This window comes from Phascolarctos cinereus, unplaced genomic scaffold (genome assembly GCF_003287225.1).
Source record: "Phascolarctos cinereus isolate Bilbo 61053 unplaced genomic scaffold, phaCin_HiC Scaffold_4;HRSCAF=312, whole genome shotgun sequence".
Taxonomy (NCBI): domain Eukaryota; kingdom Metazoa; phylum Chordata; class Mammalia; order Diprotodontia; family Phascolarctidae; genus Phascolarctos; species Phascolarctos cinereus.
The window spans coordinates 325,061,217-325,079,712 of NW_027555847.1; the positions used below are offsets into that span (position 1 = coordinate 325,061,217).

At 41.9% G+C, this 18,496-nt stretch overlaps 1 protein-coding gene across 2 annotated transcripts in view; it reads left to right on the forward strand.

The window, feature by feature from the left end:
* Positions 1-8,756: 8,756 nt before the first annotated feature.
* The window catches only part of CD180 (CD180 molecule), a 39,778-nt gene continuing 30,038 nt past the window's right edge, over positions 8,757-18,496 (forward strand). Inside the window, exon 1 of one of the 2 annotated variants that reach the window (XM_021007236.2) lies at positions 8,757-9,005. In XM_021007236.2, the coding sequence (XP_020862895.1) occupies positions 8,904-9,005 (102 nt within the window). In that variant the 5' untranslated portion in view covers positions 8,757-8,903. The remainder of the gene's footprint in view (positions 9,006-18,496) is intronic. The other variant, XM_021007237.2, reaches the window with a different exon arrangement.

Sequence of the window (18,496 nt, forward strand, 5' to 3'; positions counted from 1 at the left end):
CAGTACCTGGCACATAGCTGGGGTTTGATAAATGCTTGTTGAACAGCATTGTATTAGATTGAACACGATCTGTTATTCTTTCTCTGAAAAGGCTGCAGAAAGCTAAAACGATGGGCCAGACCAATTCTGTATGTAGAGCTGAGAAACTACCTTAATCAGCTTCTTTGTACGGACAAACAGTTTCACTCAGCTCTACTTAACAATCAGCAGCCACAGTGAGGCTCTCACTGGAAGACTGGCCAGGAGTAGCCGCCTACTCCCCAGCATCATTATAAAGGAGCCCTAGGTAAGTGGTCCGGTTAGTAAATCCATCTCTTTAACACTGAGGTTGCAGTGAAAAAGTTGCTGACATTTTTTGGCTGGAGCCAAAGCACAGTGACAGCTTTTACCAGAGCAAGATATCTAAGATGCTCCTTAGCAGCATCAGGCAATTGGCTTTCCCAGCAGGACCTCAAAGCTGTAGATTTTGTGCAATTAAGGGAGCTTGTCAGTGCGAGTCTGGGAGCAGTCCACAAGACCCGGACTGAGTTGGCACATCCTTGGCATTTACAAAGTCCAGATGTCTTTATCTTCTTGGGCACCAAGTTAGATTCTGTCCAGATGGCATGTTGATTGCTTGAGGCTCCCATGATTGAATTACCAAGGCTGTTATCTGTTCAACAATTTCAAAAACACCTAGCACACTCATACACCAGCCTCTGAAAAATGGAGTTGTCGAATGCCAGAGGCCCTCCCTGAGGATAAGTAACCGCTGATGTCCTGGAGGGTTACTGAGTCGGATGCCATCCATTTTCTGCTAAAAGGCCAGAACTTCCCTGGGGGTCCCCAAGCAATAAGCAAGGGAATTTCCCCTCCCCAATTCACCCAGCCTATTGAGCTAATCTGGGCAGAGTCATGCCTTTGGGCATCCCACGCTTAATCAAAGGGATGATTCCAGAGACTCCTAGAGAGCTGACATTTAAATAGCCTTTTGCAGTTTCCTTTTCACAGTAAAAATAATAACTTGCATTTGTTTGGGGCTTAGAGTTTCCAAAAGTATTCAATAGACATTGGCAATTTAGATCTTCACAATAATACTATAAGCTAAATGGTGCAAATAGTAGTAATAATAACATTTATATAGTGCTTTAAGGTGTGTAGAGTTCTTTGTTATAGGTTTAGTTGGAGATAGAAATCGAGATGGAGATGGAATTTATAGAGACAAAGATAGAGAGACAGAGACAGAAACAGAGACAGAGATGATATAGACCTTATTTGATCCTGACAACTTTGTAAAGTAGGTACTATAATTACCCTCATTTTACAGATAAGAAAACTGAGTCTCAAAAAGGGTAAGTGATATGCCCAGGGTCACACAGCTATTACAGTTCTGAGACATGGTTCTAACACGGGTCTTCCTGGCTCTAATGCCAAAAATCTGAAGTTTTAGACCAGTAATTGTAATAGAGAATTCCAGAAATATTTGAACTGAAAATAGAGCATCCCCAACAGACAAAATTGTTGCCTACAATCATCCAGGCTTAACATTGACCCATAAAAATGTAAGAACAATGTTTTTCATAGATGTCATCATATTGAATATTTATAACCTCCAATCTGCATGAAATGAAAAGCCCTCAAATGATAGAACTCTAGCAGAAGAAATCAAAATCATATGGGAAGAGGTATATACTTTTCTCCTCATCCTGTGTTATCCTGGAGTTGTTCAGGAAAAAAAAAATGTTTTCAGGGACGACTAGGTGGCGCAATGGATAGAGCTCCAGCCTTGGAGTCAGAGGACCTGAGTTCAAACCAAGCATCAGATACTTCACACTTACTAGCTGTGTGACCCTGGGGAAGTCACTTAACCCTGATTGCCTCACCAAAAAAAAAAAAAATACTTTCAGTGGACTTGCAGAAGATGAGCTGGCATCCCAATATTTTTATTCCTCTGCTATAATTAACCATTTAATTCACCTGTGCAATAGTCTAGAAAGCATTATACATAAAAGAATAGTGGTAGGATAAACACTTGTCCCAGAACTGCTTTTATCTGAATTTTATCAAATATCAATATGGAATAGATACTGGATCTGTGGTTTCACAGGTAACTCCATGGTGAGGAAGCTTCCTCAAGATCACTAAGAGCTTAAGTGACTCATCCAGGGTCACAGTACATGTCAGAGACAGGATTTAAACCTGGGTTGTCTAGCCCTAAGAATGAGGAAAATGAGAATACCATTATTGTTATTATTATTTGTTGTTGTTGTTAATAAAAGCTGAACCCATTGTTTATGTTGGGGAAAACAACAGCAAAGTAGGGAAAGGTCACCCAGAGTGAAACGCAGCAGGAACTCTGGCTTCCCTGAGACCTCTACAGTGTCTGTGAAGGCCTGCTGGGAAACAGGACATTCTGGCAAACTGGGTTCTGCTGACTGCACAGGTTGGATCAGCATATCAACCAACGAGACGAAGTTCCTACAAATCTAAGAAGGAGACAGGTGGGCAGTTTCAGGCTCACCCTACTTTTAAGTCTGGTGGTTATTAGCTGGCATGACTCAAACTGGAACTAAATGTTACTAGTTAAAAGCAAAGGCTTCGTCCTGCTTCTTGTCACCAAAACACTCAGTCCCAAGTCATACAACATATCTCCAATCAAGTCAGTACTATTAAAAAAAAAAACCACTTCATCCCTAAGCCTAGGTTAGATGAAATATTGTTGTTTTATTTTGTTTTGGTGATAGTGGTAGTAGTCCTTCATTCCAAAGAGGACCAATGATGGGTGATGTCTGGACTCGTGAGTGGATTGAATTTAACTGAGGCAGAGCTGCACCGAGTTGTCAGCCTTACCCTGTCTTCCAGGGTTGTCAAAGTCCAGTGGCAGGACAAAAGTCAGGAAAACTGATGAACCCTCCCTGGGATGCAATGGATGACCTTGGTGTCTAGATGTCTGACCAAGCTCTAAGTGCTCTATAACACCTGCTTCTGCTGCCTTCATGGCCACTGGAACAAATTGTCCTCATCTGCCCATTATGCCAGGAGGAGTTTTCACATACTTGGGGTAGACATGCCCCAAATTCATCCACAGGTTGGAGACCTGTCAATTACCCTCACCTGCCAAGATGGTTTTACTGGGGTGTAGCCACTGTGCATGCTATGCCGGGAGGGCTTGCAGAGCCCTTTTCAGGGCTGCTCCTCCACCTTTGGTGTCCACCTGTCACCCAACTCTCACCCATGTCTCTGAGAAGTCGCAACATTAAAGTTGAGTAAATTGAGGCAAAAAGATTAAGTGACTAGCCCAGGGTCATCTGAGGCCAGATTTGAACTTAGATCTTCCTGACTCTAAGCCCAGAACTTTATCCACTGGGCCACCTAACTCCTTTTAGAATGGCAGAATAATAATTGCAAACATTTATGGCTCCTACTATGTGCTAGGCATTGTGCTAAGTGCTTTACAATTATTATCTCATTTAATCCTCACAACTCGGAGAAGCAGATGCTATTATTATCTCCATTTTACATATAAGGAAACTAAGGCAAATAGAAGTTAAGTGACTTTCTCAGGGCCACACAGCTAGTAAGCTTCTGAGACTGGATTTGAATTCAGGCCTTCTAATTCCAGGCCTGGTACTCTAGAATGGAAAAATATATTGGCTCTGGAGTCAGAGAACCTGAGTTTAAATCCCATTCCTGATGCTTACTACCTGTGTCACTCTGGACAATTAATTTAAACTCCTTAATCCTCAGACTCCTTATCTATAAAATGAGGAGGGTTGGACTAGATAACTTCTAGGTCTCTTCAAGCTCTAAATGTATGATTCTAGATCAGAAGGAATCAGAGTTCTATAAAGAATAAAATAAATAATTTTGACATTAATCAACATTTTCCTATAGAGGCTTGAGAAGTTTTAAAAAAAATAAACCACATAGGAGAGAGAAAAAAACCCTGAAAGAGGAAGATGTAGAAAACTGGAGGTTTCTATGTGGTCCAGCACAATAAAAATGACAGTTCGACCAAATAGGAATTTAAAAGCTCATATATCATTTATTAATCCATTATTATGATAGAGCACTGGAGTCAGGAAGACTTACCTGAATTCAGATGTGACCTCAGACACTAACTGTGTGACTCTGTGCAAGTCACTTAATCCTGTTTGCCTCAGTTTCCTCCTGGCTTGTTCATGTACAGCAAATATATGGAATAGATCCAGACACAACGAGAATACTAGAGTATTCAATGTCCACATGGAAAAATATTCTCCATTTAAAACATGACAATATAACAAGGTCAAAAATTAATATAAACATCACATTTTTCAAGGGAAACCTTTTAAACACATTATGGTTTTGCCTAGCTTTAAATTCATTAAATAAATAAATTAAATTAAATTTATTTTAAATAATTTAAAATAATCAAATAAATTCATCTCTCCTGAAAACAAATAAATAAATACGGTTTTGAAATTAAAGGAATAAAAAAAAAAACCTCTTATTAACCCTTTGAGGTATATAGATGTTATCAAGCCATATTGATCCACTGAAAAGCACATTAAGCAGCTCCTTCATTTCATGAATATTTTTCCAATGATATCAAAATGTTATTTGGACACATTAAGTGTAAAATTATACACCGAGGAAAGAGTGAGTCGAAAGGTGTAAAGCTTGAATCCAGAGGTCACATTAAATCAGTGGATGAGACAATACCTACAAATATCATTAACCCCTCTAGGCAAGCAAAATGGAACATAAGGATATCAAGAGAAGACTGTGCTTGAATGTTAAGAGTTTGCACTTAATCTGATGACTGTCATCAGATCCTCCCCATCTACTGTGATGAGAGAATAGCCCTCTGGTACATGTGTGGAGGGCAGCTGGACTTCCCTGGCTATTTCCAGGGATGCATGTGGCTCAGTGCTGCAGGACTTGGGTTTTGACAGTGACAGAGACATCCTTGTACTATTCCCTTGCCTCTGTGGCAATGTTAAAGAGGGAAAGATCACTAAGTCAGGAAGAAACTTCTACTCAGTGAACATTAAAAGGAAAAATAATATTTGCTTTTCCTTTCTTCTTCCTGTCTCCAGAACATGTGGTATTGGTCTCTCTGTCTCTCTCTCTCTCTCCCCCTCCCTTCCTCTCTCTGTCTCTCTCTGTCTCTCTCTCTGTCTCTCTCTCTGTCTCTCTCTCCCTCTCTCTCTCCCTCTCTCTCTTCTCTCTCTCTCTCCCTTCCTCTCTCTTTCTCTTCTCTCTCTCTTTTTCTCTCCTCTCTTTCACTCTCTCTCTCTCTCTTTTCTCTCTCTTTCTCCCTCTCCCTTCTCTCTCCTCTCTCTCCTCTTCTTTCCTCTCCTCTTCTCTCTCTCTCTCTCTCTCTCTCTCTCTCTCTCTCTCTCTCTCTCTCTCTCTGTCTCTCTCTCTGTTCTCTCTCTGTCTCTCTCTCTCTCTCTCTCTGTCTCTCTCTCTGTCTCTCTCTCTGTCTCTCTCTGTCTCTCTCTCTCTCTCTCTCTCTCTCTCTCTCTCTCTCTCTCTCTCTCTCTCTCTCTCCCTCCCTCCCTCTCTCTCTCTTCAAGTAGTTTCAGTGATCGCTTAAACATGGTGGTGGGCACATTTGCCACATGAGGAGAACCTGGACCTAGACTCTTGACCTCTGGTTACCTCTTCCATTTCTTCTACTTTGTTTCTTTGCTTGAGCATAAGTGAACAAACAGCAAGCCTGAAATTTCTTTTTCTGTCCGAGAAGGATGTTTCTAGTTTGAGAAATAAGACCTCCTGTATCCCTCAGCCCTAGCTATTCAGGCAGACTGCCTCCTAAAGTGTAAAGGAGGTATCTGCATCAGTGGAGGAAGTACCCACAGAATGCAATCACAGATATTTGAAGACTATTCAGTCCCCATAAGTTACAACAGTAACTTTGGTGAGGTCCCCAGAGACAATATCAGGGAAGGGACGGACAATAAAAAAGAAGAGGAGCAACCCCTGTACACACACAAGTGAGGATCAGTCAAAATGCAAAAAAAAAAAAAACATGAGGGAGAGAACAGGTCCAGATAGAAGTGGGCTTTGAAATAAGTAGCAAAAGGACAAAAGTTGAGTCAGTCAATCAGTCAGTCAATCAACATTTATTAAGAACCTACTATATGCCAGGCACTGGGCTAAACATTGGGGATGCAAAAAAGGAAAAAAAAAAAAGGAAAAAGACAATTTCTGCCCTCAAGAAGTAGGATGGGAGAGACAAGCAAAGCAACATGTACAAACTATAAAACAGTATGTGCAAACCATAAAGCTAGAATTCTAAAAGCCAAAGCAAAATTAAGAAACTGAATGAAATAGAGAAAAAGAGCAAATACAAAGTAGAAAGCCTTCTGCCTAAATATAGTTTGGCAACAGGAAGGGCATAAATAAGAGCCTTCCCCAAGAAGTCTCCCTCCAGAGCTTAGTCATGGCATTGAAGTGACCCTGAGCTCTCTAAGGCTCCACCAATGAAACATAAGGACAAGCAGGTTCTACCAAGACAGAAAGGCATCAATTAGAGATCCCCGTGATATACTACATCTGTCATTTGGGGACCAGCCTAAGTAAGTTTGTTCAGGGAAGCTTGTCACCAGGCTGGCCAGAGAGAGCTGAATTTTCCAGCCACAGGAATTCTCAGAGACCATCACCTAAATTATAGAGGGGTTGTGATCTCTACCAATAAAGGGGCACCCAGAATGATGAAATCATAGAACCTGGAGGTGATGATAATAACAAGAAAGGGAAATCCAATTACATCAGCAAGCTGGCCACTGGCTACCCAGGACGGAACCTTGGCCCAGAAGCAGAGTGAAAATTGTTCCAGCAAAGAAGGGAGGTCACCAAAGGCTCAGAATGAGGAGGAGGAAACCAGAGATGCAGACAAGGGTAAGTTAGAGAATAAACGGAGGAAGGATTCAGGCAGGAGTCAGGACTGGCTCCAATTCCTCTGGCTGCATTTGTATGCCGAGGGGCTGAAGGCTTTTCTGCAAACCCTTAGCACATATGATAGAGGTTAGTCCTGTACAAAGCTAGTCTGTTTTCAGCCCAGTTTTCTTGTCTCGGAGGTGTCCAAAGCACCCAGTCTGTATTAGACTTAGGCAGTTTCTTTGGGGATAACATTTTGGAAAGGCCAGGGAAATCTGAACCTCATTTCCCTCCTGGTCTATGTTCTTCTCCCATCTCTCAGTCCTGGCCCCTATACCAGAAGGTTGTTGTTATATTCTACTGAGGTGTGGGATACCATACCACCTCTAGGGTAGACCAGAAGTACCTGGGAAATGGGGTGTCTACTAACCCTTTTCCTTTTCCCCATTGACAAGGACAAAGAGAACAGAGGGATGGGAGTCGTCAGGAATTCCATTGTGACTCTGATCCTCCCAGGTGCTGGTATCTCCCTTTCACATTCCCTTGTACGTATCTTATATGTGTGTATACATTGTCTCCCTTGACAGAATGAAAACTCCCTGAGGGCAGGAACTGTTTCATGTTGATCTTTGTGCCCCGCCCACCCAGCAGGCTGCCTAGCACACAATAACTTGTGCTTCATATGTGCTTCTTGACCGATCAACTGATCAATCAACAAATATTTATCAGGTGCCCATGTGCCAACAGCTGTGCTAGGCCCTGGAAATGCAAAGACACAAAAGAAAAACCCCTGACCTCAAGGAGCTTCTATTCTGTTAGGTGAGATAACATTGGTGATGTTCTATCACGTCCAACTCTTTGTGATATCATGGACCATACTGCCCATGTAGTTTTCTATTTTTTGGAGGCAATTAAGGTTAAGTGACTTGCCCAGGGTCACATAGCTAGTAAGTTTCTGAGGCCATGTTTGAATTCATATCCTCCAAACTCCAGGGCCAGTATTCTGTGGGGTTTTCTTGGCAAAGATACTGGAGTAGTTTACCATTTCCTTCTCCAGCTCATTTTTGGGTACACGAAATACATAACGATTTATCATTGAAAACTAAGGAGAGGGCAAACATGTAGGAAGGGAAGTAGGAGTGGAGCGCAGTGCCAAGTAAACCCAGAGAATCAGGAAAGAAAGCTTGGTGGATAGGTGGAAGTGTTGGGGTGAGAGCTCATAGGAAGACGATGACCTCTTCCAGTTTTTCCCAGGCTCCTCCCCCCCCACTGTGCCATCTCACCCCAAACCTCAGGGCATTCTTCTGCCCTTCCTACTCTGTACTCACTTCACCTTGCTCCAAGCAAGGAACTTCCCTTTCTATGGAACTTCCTCAAACCAATCAGAGTTCTCTACCATACATATATCTCTATGCCTTCCCAGCAAATTCTCATTTTCAGGGGCAGAAAGCTCTCAGCATCAGCCAAAACACTCAGACTGGTCCACATCAAAATGAATTATTAGCCAACTTCACTGCCCACCCCCAGGCGTAGACCAGGGGGGCTTTTCACTTTTTTTGTTTCAACCTTCCCATCTCCCCCCCGCCCCAGTCTGGTGAAGCCTATGGATCCTCTCTCAAATTAACTTTTTCAAAGCACAGAATAAAATACATAGAAAGGAAACTAATTATGGTGATAATAAAGATATATGTAAATTTTTCCCAACCAAGCTCATGGACCCCCTGAAATCCATCTGTGGACCCCAGGTCGAAAACATCTAGGCTAGGGTGTTGCTCAAGTATACCAAGTTTGCCATCAGGAAGTGCTGTGTTAATCGTTCATACTCCCAGTGGGGCTGAACTTTTGGTGGTAGGTGGGTGGGGAGGGGCCCAGGCCCAGAGAGATTTCCTCTTTTTGTTGTGGGAGGAGGGAGGAACTGCCCAAAGGGTGAAAGCTTTGACCCATGCATTCACTTTTTTCAGAGTGCACCACTTTGAGCTCCTGAGCTGTTGTACATTTCGTTGATGGCCACTGCTTGACTCAAGGTTGAACAGGCCAGCTGGGCTGGAGTGCATATGGTCTCTGAGATGGCAGGTTACATGTGCTATCTGTTTCTGGCCAGCCTACTGACTCCTCAATGGGTAGGAGCTAAATCCGCAGCCCAGATGTGCGTGGAGGTGAGTGCTATAAAGGGGAGGAAGGAGGAGAGGGAAGGGAAGAGAGGAAGGCGGAACATGGGGGAGGGGAGGAGATAGTTTTTCTCTAGGTGAAATCCAGATGCTCAATTCGAAATCTGGCCTGAGTTCAAGCATGCCACTGTTCAATCTCCCTCAATAAAAGGAAAATGAGGAACTGGAAAGATTTTCTTTCATGAGGAGTAAGTCAAATATCTCAGACAGAAAACACAGGACTTTGGGGGAGAGGGGAATGGAAAGCTCAGGGTCAGGAAAGGAAAAGTCTGGGAATATCTTTTTCATCAGACAGTCCTGCCCCACAAAGAATTCTATTTCAGACTCCCAGCATGTTAGATCTAGAAGAAACCTTAGAGGTCAAGCCAACCCTCTCATTTTTACAGATTAGGAAACTGAGGACCAGTAACTAACCCAAGATCAGAGAACCAATGGGTGGCAGAGCTGTCATTAGACCCCAGGTTTTCTGATACTAAGTTGGGATCTCTTTCCAGTGAACATGTAAGGGACCATGAACATAGAGAATGGGTCATTGAAAGGGTCTCAAGGCAAAGCATCGACTAGCTTGTTGCCACTAGCTTATCCCTCACTCTCACAAGGCACAAATGAGCAAATAAGTGTTAATGCAGAGGTTCCCAAACTTATTTGGCCTACTACCTGCCCCCTTTTAAGAAAAAAATTTCTCAGTGCCTCCCAGAAATCTACTTTCTTTAATCCTTTCATGTTTTTTTAAATTCGCACCATTTCAAAATAATATACATTTTTTAAAAATATCTAAAATGTAATAATTTATTATAAATTTGTGGAGTTTTTCCTGCATTAAAATTTTGATGATGCAATATTGCATCATGTAACCGTATAATTTCGTATTGTAAATAAGTCATTACACTCTGGTATTCCTGCTGATGTATGCTGGACTTCCATTACAATAATTAGTACGGGGGATGGAAGTGACCCATTTATGGTTTTGAGATGTTCACAACTCCAAGGTCCTTTACAGCTCTAAATCTTATGGACTTACAGCCCTCTGCATGGACTCTAATTTTTCCCACAGCTCTCCATTTTTCCATTCCAATACAAAGAATAAAAAAGGAGAGAAGAGGCAAATTGTACCTGACTTCTACGGACTCAAACTATATTTTTCAAACTACGAGTTGTTTCTAAGGGTGATTATTGGAGAGCTCAGTCTTCTTCCATTTCCTTTTCAAACGCCCACTCTCAGTCATCCTCCTCAGTTCTCCCTGAGTGGCTGCCTGGCATTATCTATTTTTCCAGTGCCCAGGACATGTCTGACAATTGCTTCCATGGTGCATCTTGGCTACTGGGCCTCTCTGTGACTAAAGTGGGTTGTCTTGGTGGATTGGGGTTGATATGAGAGGTTGATGGCTGAGAGCAGATCCATGCTACAGGATGGCCTTCAAATTAGACGGAGGTAGGGCCAGAAAAATCAGATCAGCAACTGAAAACAGTACGAGAATTAGGAGACAGGAATGGTGGGATGCGGGCCAAGAAGACAGGCTTGGTTAAAAATAACATAATCCAAAAACTGGAGTTTACTAGCAACTAAAAAAAAAAAGTTAAATAAAAAAGACAAATAAGACACCGAAGCAAGAATAAAGATGGTTTGAAATTAGACAGATGAAGGTTAGGTTGTTGTCAGACTAGGAACAGAATCGTTGAACATGAGAAGGGTGCATCAGACCAGAATTTCTTCACTCATTATCCATGAACTTGTGTTTTTGATTTTTTAATTTTCTTAACTAATTTCAGCATAATTGGTTTCCTTTATAATGCTATGTATTTTTTTTAATGCGTGTGTGTGTGTACTTAAAAGAGTACATAGGCTTCATTAGACTGGCAAAAGGGTCTCTGAAACAGGAAAAGTTAAGATCCCTTGGTCTAGAACTGAGACTTTTTTGCAGCACCAAGGATGTTTGTTAAGGACAGTGTAAGCAGAAATCTGGTCTTGAAGTCAGGAAGAGCTGCTTTATGCATGTGATATATGTGTGTATATATGTATAGACACATACATATATATGTGTGTATCTGTATATACATGTGTGTGTGTGTATGTGTGTGTGTGTGTGTGTGTGTAGTTGTTGTTAAGTCATATTCTGATTTGCTGTGACCCCCCATTTGGAGTTTTCTTGGAAAAGATATTGGAGTGGTTTGCCATTTTCTTCTCCAGCTCATTTGGCAGATGAGGAAATTGAGGGAAACAGGGTGAAGGACCTTGTTCAGGGTCACACAGCTAGTAAGTGTTTGAGGCCAGATCTGAACTCAAGAAGATGAGTCTTCCTGACTCCTATCTAGTAGCTCTCTATCTACATCACCACTTAGTAAACTCTCAGAGGGAAGGGACTATTTTCCTTTTTGTGTTTGTGTCCCCATTCAGACTTAAAGGTGAGCCCTTAATAAATTCTTGTTGGCTAATTGATTGGTTAATACTAGCTTCAGGCCCTAGACAAGGAGCTTAAGCACCCAGTGTTCCAAGCAAATCTCTAAGACTGTTAAATTACAAATGAGTTGCCTTCATTGTAGAAAGCTTCCATATTGTGAATTGCCTACTTTGATGATAACACAGGTGTTAACCAGGGAACATTTCTTTTTTTTTTTTTTGGCTGCGCAATGTGGTTAAATGACTTGCCCAGGGTCACACAGCTAGTAAATGTCAAGTGTCTGAAGCCAGAGGACTTTTCTTTTTCTTTTTTTTAATCCTTTTTTTTTCTTTTTAGGCAATTGGGGTTACGTGACTTGCCCAGGGTCACGCAGCTAAGTGTCAAGTGTTTGGTCTGAGGCTGGATTTGAACTCAGGTCCTCCTGACTCCAGGGCCAGTGCTCTATCCTCTGCGCCACCTAGCTGCCCCCAGAGGACTTTTCTTAAAGACATCCTAAAAGTCTGTCCTTGAAGACGGACAGGGCAGAACTACAAAAATATATGATACACACGGGCAGGGAAAATCTCTCAGTCTCTAAATGGACATATCTGTGGCCCAGTGATCAACTCCTGTTGAAAGATTAGCTTTCAGTTCAACGCATCACCATAAAATTGCTGTATTTAATAAGCGAGCATGTTGGCTATGACAGAAGTGACACCATTCCTTCATTTGGGGTTTTCTTTTTCTTTTTTTTTTAATTATTAATTTTTATTTTAATTCCGAGTATAGCAAATACTAAATAGAGTATGTCCATGCGCATACTACGCAAAAAAAAGAATGTTACACTGAAACCTCAGTGTTCTGTTATGTTCACCTTGCTTTTCTTTTTAAATATAAGTTCAACATGTAGCTCTCAAAGTCATCCTATTTATCTGACTTTCCTTCTGGTCTTCCTTCTGTTTTCTCTAATTTCTTTTTAAAAAGATGCCTCGATCACCCTCTTTTCTTTCTTTTCTTTTTTTTAAAAATCACTTCTTTTTGTGCTAATTTTACTTTAGACTCATCAGTTCAACTCCCTCTGGGTGGGAGTAGACAGAATGTCTAGCCCAGTTTCCCAGAAGGCTGCCTGATGCTGGGCCCTGAAGGCTTAGAGCCAGAGGGCTCAGATACCATCTGTGGGTGAGCTTGGCAGGTTCTTTAACCTCTCCTAGCCTTAGTTTCCTCATCAGTAAAATGAGAGGCCTGGACAAGATGACCTCTAAGTTTCCTTCCACCTCTAATTTAGGGATTATATGAACTGCTGGCTGCATTGCTTGGGGGAAGGTGGAGCACATCTGAGAGTCGACAGGACTTGCAGAGCCAAGCACCAGAAGGCCCAGAGTTGCTGACTCTTGCCTGCTCAATTAGCTTTACTTTAAGGGTGAAAGAAAGGGGGGAAAACATAGAGATTTTATGCCTCATCCTGCTACTCCTGAAGGCCACCAGGTCAGGCTTCCTCCTGCTGTTGTGAAGTCATGTGGGTACTCCAAGGTGCTACAGGCCTTGAGAAATCTCAGGTTATGTAGACCTTGACCCAAACCCTGACCACTTTCATTTTTCAGATCACCTGGTTTCCAAAGGCTAAGGAAGCAAGCATCCAAGTTCAGTGAAAAGCCCTCATTTTTGTTAGTAGCTCCTGAGCAAAGCGTTCCTCCATATAGGCAATAGTCTTGGTAACTGCTAGCAGAGCAGGCCAAAAACAATGATCACAGAGCCACTCCATGGCCTAGCTCTAGAAGGATCTGAGCATCACAGAGGGCAAAGAGCCCTAGATCAAGGGGTGGAATGGACCTCAGAGGCTATCTGGTACAACTTTATTTTTCGTATGAGGAAACAGAGACTGAGAGACTTACCCAAGGTCTTGAGGGCAGCAAAATCCATAGGTCAAACCCAGGTCTTCTAATGCTGGAAACCATGTTCTTTCTTTCCAATGTAGTAATTCTATATGAAGTGCAGACAACTGTTGGCTGAGATTATGCCCTTTCTACTAATACTAGTATTTCTCTATAAACAGGAAATAAGTCTCAAGTGTCCCTAAAACCCAACCTTGGGAAATGAATAAGGCTTCACATGAACGCATGGTGGGGCTGACTTTCCCTTGACATGTATGTCATTGGTGCTTGGTTGTTTCAGTTATGTCTGACTCTCTGTGGCCCAATTTGAGGTTTCCTTGGCAAAGGTACTGGAGTGGTTTGCCATTTCCTCCCCCAGCTCACTTGACAGATAAGGAAACTGAGGCAGACAGGAAGAAGTGACTTGCCCAGGGTCACCCAGCTAGTCTGAGGCTGGATTTGAACCCATGAAGACAAGTCTTCCTGATTCCAAGTCTGGCACTCTATCCACTGCACCACCTAGCTGCTCCTATATAAAGCATAAATTGGAGAAAATCAACAAGCAAAGGCACTAGCATTAAAGGGTGATGAAGAAAGGCAGAAGGTAAGATTGTAGCATCGAAGGATGCCAGGGAAACCAGGAGGTGGAAATGAGGAGAGAGACTAGGTCCCTTTAGATAGAGCTGGACTGGTCATACATTCTGAACGTGGGTCAGTTTGAGTAGAATGGTACAGTTTGAGGTCCTAAAAACATGTGGATCCCATGTGTGTTCTAGGTATGGTGATTTGGGTCTGGATCCACCATCAGGGAAGAAAGCTGGGAAGTCAGTGAGATCTCCTAGAAGGCCTTTAGTAGACAGCCTAGGGCCAGCCCAGCCAATGCACTCACAGACAAATTGAGGAACTTACTACAATGTTTCTTGGTAATGGTCCAAGGAATAACCAAAAACCTTGAACTGGGAACTGGTTTAAGTGCTCTAGAAGCCCAAGAAAGCAGTTCCCACAGATGGCTCTTCAGTGCTCAGCTTCCCATTCTCATCCAGTGCTGCAGCAACCAGGCTGCACAGCCCAGTATTTGGCTGTGGCCACATTTGTTCCCTTGTCTATGTTCTCATTAACAATCCAGTGAACAAGTATTAAACCCTTACTGTGTGCAGAGATTTAGTGAGCTCTCCCTATGATTATAAGTTAACAGAGAAGGTGTTGACCCATATTGGGAGAGGGAGTTTCCCCACCTGAAAGTCCCCAATACCAATGATGTCCCAGGTCTAGTCCCTGTCCCTATCCCTATGTTTAGACCCGCAGGGGTGGGGAACCTATGGCTTCCAGGCCATATAAGGCCCTCTAGGTCCTCAAGTGCAGCCCTTTGACTTAATCAGGGCCACACTTGAGGACCTATAGGGCCCCATATGGCCTTGAGGCCACAGGTTCCCCACCCCTGGAACTTAGAGCATTATGCTGGACTGGAGGGAGATACAAAGATAAACAGGACCCAATCCCTGCCATCATGGAACTTATAATCCAGCATGAGAAGTCACTATATTCAATTTCATTAAATTCATTTCAGCCAGTATATATTAAGCACTTAGAACACGCTATACACACTAGTGATGCAAAGACAAAAGTGAAGCAAGCTCTGCCTTCAAGGAGCTCATATTAATAACAGAGTGGGACACGAGAAATGCAAAAGAGATACACAACCTCAATCGGGAATTTCACTAGGTAAATCAAGGAAGGCTTCATGGAAGAGGTAGCATTGGAGCTAGATAGCAAAGGCTGGAGGTTGTTGGAGGAGTAGGAGTATATAAACAATATATATATATATATATATATATATATACACACATATACACACATACATACACACACATACATACATATATGTATATGTAAACATATATATATGTATATACATGCATATGTATATCTAGCTCTCTATCTTATCTTATCTAGCTAGCTAGCTAGCTAGCTAGCTGTCTGAACCATATGTATGCCCTGGCAAAGCCAGGGCAGTTGCAACTTCAAGAAAAGAATGAGTCCTTCTAATAATGCTTGGCAAAAGAAACATGCTTTGTCAAACCATGTATCCTGATTTTTTATTTGGAAACTACATTCATTTTAGGTATAGACAGAAAGGCAGCATGGGAATAGTTGTAGTAGGTGGGTTCAAGTACTACTTCTGACATAGTGTCCCAAAAGTCTTAGTGCAGTGTTAAGTTTTAATAACTTCAGAAATACAAATGCCACTAACTTACAAAAAATAACACTTGAAAGGGTAATTATATATTTTTAAATATTCCTATCTTTCTTATTAAAATTTCACATGACTACTGCCTCATGCTGAATATCGCTTTAGTGAATTTTTGAATTTTGTAAAAGTTTTCATCAGTTGCTTGCTCAGCAATCAAAAAGATTACATTTTAGCCTTAATATGATCCAGACAAAAAGGTTTTGATGCGTACATGACAGTTTTGAAAACCTAACAAGAAAAAAGACTAGTGGAGATAGATCAGATAACTGAGGTGGACAAGCAAGAGGATCCACTCCACTAATCCTCAGGTCTGAGGTGATAATATAATGTGTAAAACAGGGTGATCCATCTTGTTCAAATTAAAATGTTTTGCTAAAAATTCACAAAACTCAGTAAGCATGTAAGAAATATATTAATAGTTAAACTTTCAAAGGATTTAAAAAATAAGTCTGTGGCATTTATTTTTCTTCAAGCTTAAAACTGCACTAAGACTTTTGGGACACCTTATACTAGTTGTGAGATCATGGATGTATTCATTGAACCTCATAGCATTCCAGGGGACTCTTCTGGAATATAAATTACAGAGAGACTCAGTTGTTGCCTGGCATCAACAAAGAGAGTTTACACACAGTGCTTTCCCCAATACCAATGATAAGAAAGAAAGAAAGAAAGAAAGAAAGAAAGAAAGAAAGAAAGAAAGAAAGAAAGAAAGAAAGAAAGAAAGAAAGAGAGAGAGAGAGAGAGAGAGAGAGAGAGAGAAAGAAAGAGAGAAAGAAAGAGAGAGAGAGAGAGAGAGAGAGAGAGAGAGAGAGAGAGAGAGAAGGAAAGAGAGAAGGAAGGAGAGAAGGAAGGAAGGAAAGAAGGAAGGAAAGAAGGAAGGAAAGAAGGAAGGAATCATAGGTCTGGATCCCCAAAGTCTTAGGGAATAGAGTAAGTAAAAGTGTCCAAGTGGGACAGGCCATATTTCAATATACCCATATGGAAGGGAGAAGTATGAGGTAAGTCCATTGAATCTTATGCAATGTAGGATCTGGAGAAGGAAGATCAGTTTTAACTGTAGCTTTACTAATTCGTTAGCTGACTGGCCTTGGGCAAGTTTCTTCCCCCCTCTCTAGGCCTCAATTTCTTCTTTTGTAAATTAAAGGAGGTGAAATTAGATGATCCCTAAGGTCTCTTCCCGATCTAAATCTATGAACCTATGATTCAATTATAATTTCCCAACCACTGTATTAACACAAATTTCTAAAGACCTTTCATCCAAGGAGCTGAAAGGACTTCATTCATTGTGGTCAGCTTATTACTCAAGCTGAAAAGTCAAATATATAAGATTTTCGTTCATTTGTAGACATACCCCGAGTTTTATCTCTCTGCAGTCCCAGCTGCCTGCTACTAAAGCCCATGAATGTGTCACTGATGCATGTTTACCATCTTCTCTTGGAGCAATGAAAGAAAATGACTGCTTGGAGCTTTGGAGGAGGGAACATCCTCCCTCCTCCAAAGGCAATGTAATATAATGGAAAGAGGGTCCAAGGATTTGGGGCTAGAAGGCACCTTAGATATCATCTTGTCCAACCCCCTCACTTTACAGAGGAGAAAACTGAGGCCTAGCTCCCTTTTCCTACACCCCTCTGCCATTCGGAGGAGGGGGGAAAGGCTGGTTAAATAGTCATTTTGCCCTGGCTTAATCAGCCTTGTCCCTTTCTAATTTCTCTCCTGGCAGTCTCATATTAAGAGAAATTCATAACTGATTACTTGCATATGAGTGCCACTAGGTGACACCATAGTGCACAGAGCAGCACCAGGCCTAAAGTCTCTTCTTCCTGAGTTCAAATCTGAGCTCAGACAAGTACTAGCTGTGTGACCCTGGGCAAGTCACTTCATCCTGTTAGCCTCAGTTTCCTCATTGTCAAATGATCTGGAGAAGGAAATGGTCTTTGCCAAGAAAACCCTAAATGGAGTCACAAAGAGTCAGACATGACTGAAAATGACCAAACAAAACTTATACATAGGGTCTTACTCTACTTTCATTAACACAGGTACCTCCAGAAGAAGGAAACTCCCTCTACCTCAGCATGTCAGCACGTTTACAACTTACAGTCTTAGAGAGTAATGAATCTCAAACTTTTTGATCTCAAGACCCCTTTATATTATGAAAAATCGTTGGGGATCCCAAAGAAATTTTGTTTATGTGGGTTCTATCTATTGCTATTTACCATATTAGAAATTAAAATGTCTTAGTATTACTATGAAAATAGTTTTGCTTTCATGGACTCCCTGAAAGGTATCAGGGACTCTCTAGGGATCCCAGGAGCACATTCTGAGAACGACTGGTCTAGAACACCTGACAAGTTAAGACAGTTGAACTAAGGTCAGTGGATGGAGCAATGACCTGGGAGGCAGGAGGACCTGAATCCAAATCTAGGTCTCAGACCAGACACTTGACACTTACCAACTGTGTGACCCTGGGCAAGTCACTTAGCCCCAATTCTCTCGAAAAACAAAAAAGTTTCAGGGTTTTAAAAATTATATTTAAAAAAAGAGATGAGGCTTGAACACAGTTTGACTATGTTGGAACCCAGAACTATGTTAGAGGTTGACTCTCCATTCATTTAGTGCTTTAAATTACAAAATGCTCTATGTACTTTACCTTGTTTGCTCAGAATGACCCTCTACGGGAGGGACTGAATGCATCATTACCCCCATTTCACAGGTGAGAAAAATGAGATTTTAAGCAGTGCCATCCATAGTGCTTTGGAGCTGTGGATTCATCTGGATGAGTCATAAGACCTAGATCCGAGTTCTGGCTCTGATGTTTCCCATATGTGACCTCCTGGGCCAGATGCCTCCCTTCTCTGAGCTTCTCTTGGCCTAGATAATGCCTAAGGTCCCTTCCAGCTCTACATCCTTGAATTCTGATTTCAGACTCAGGGCCGTTTTCATGATACCACATTGCCTTTCAGTGAGGGCAGATGCTCTGGA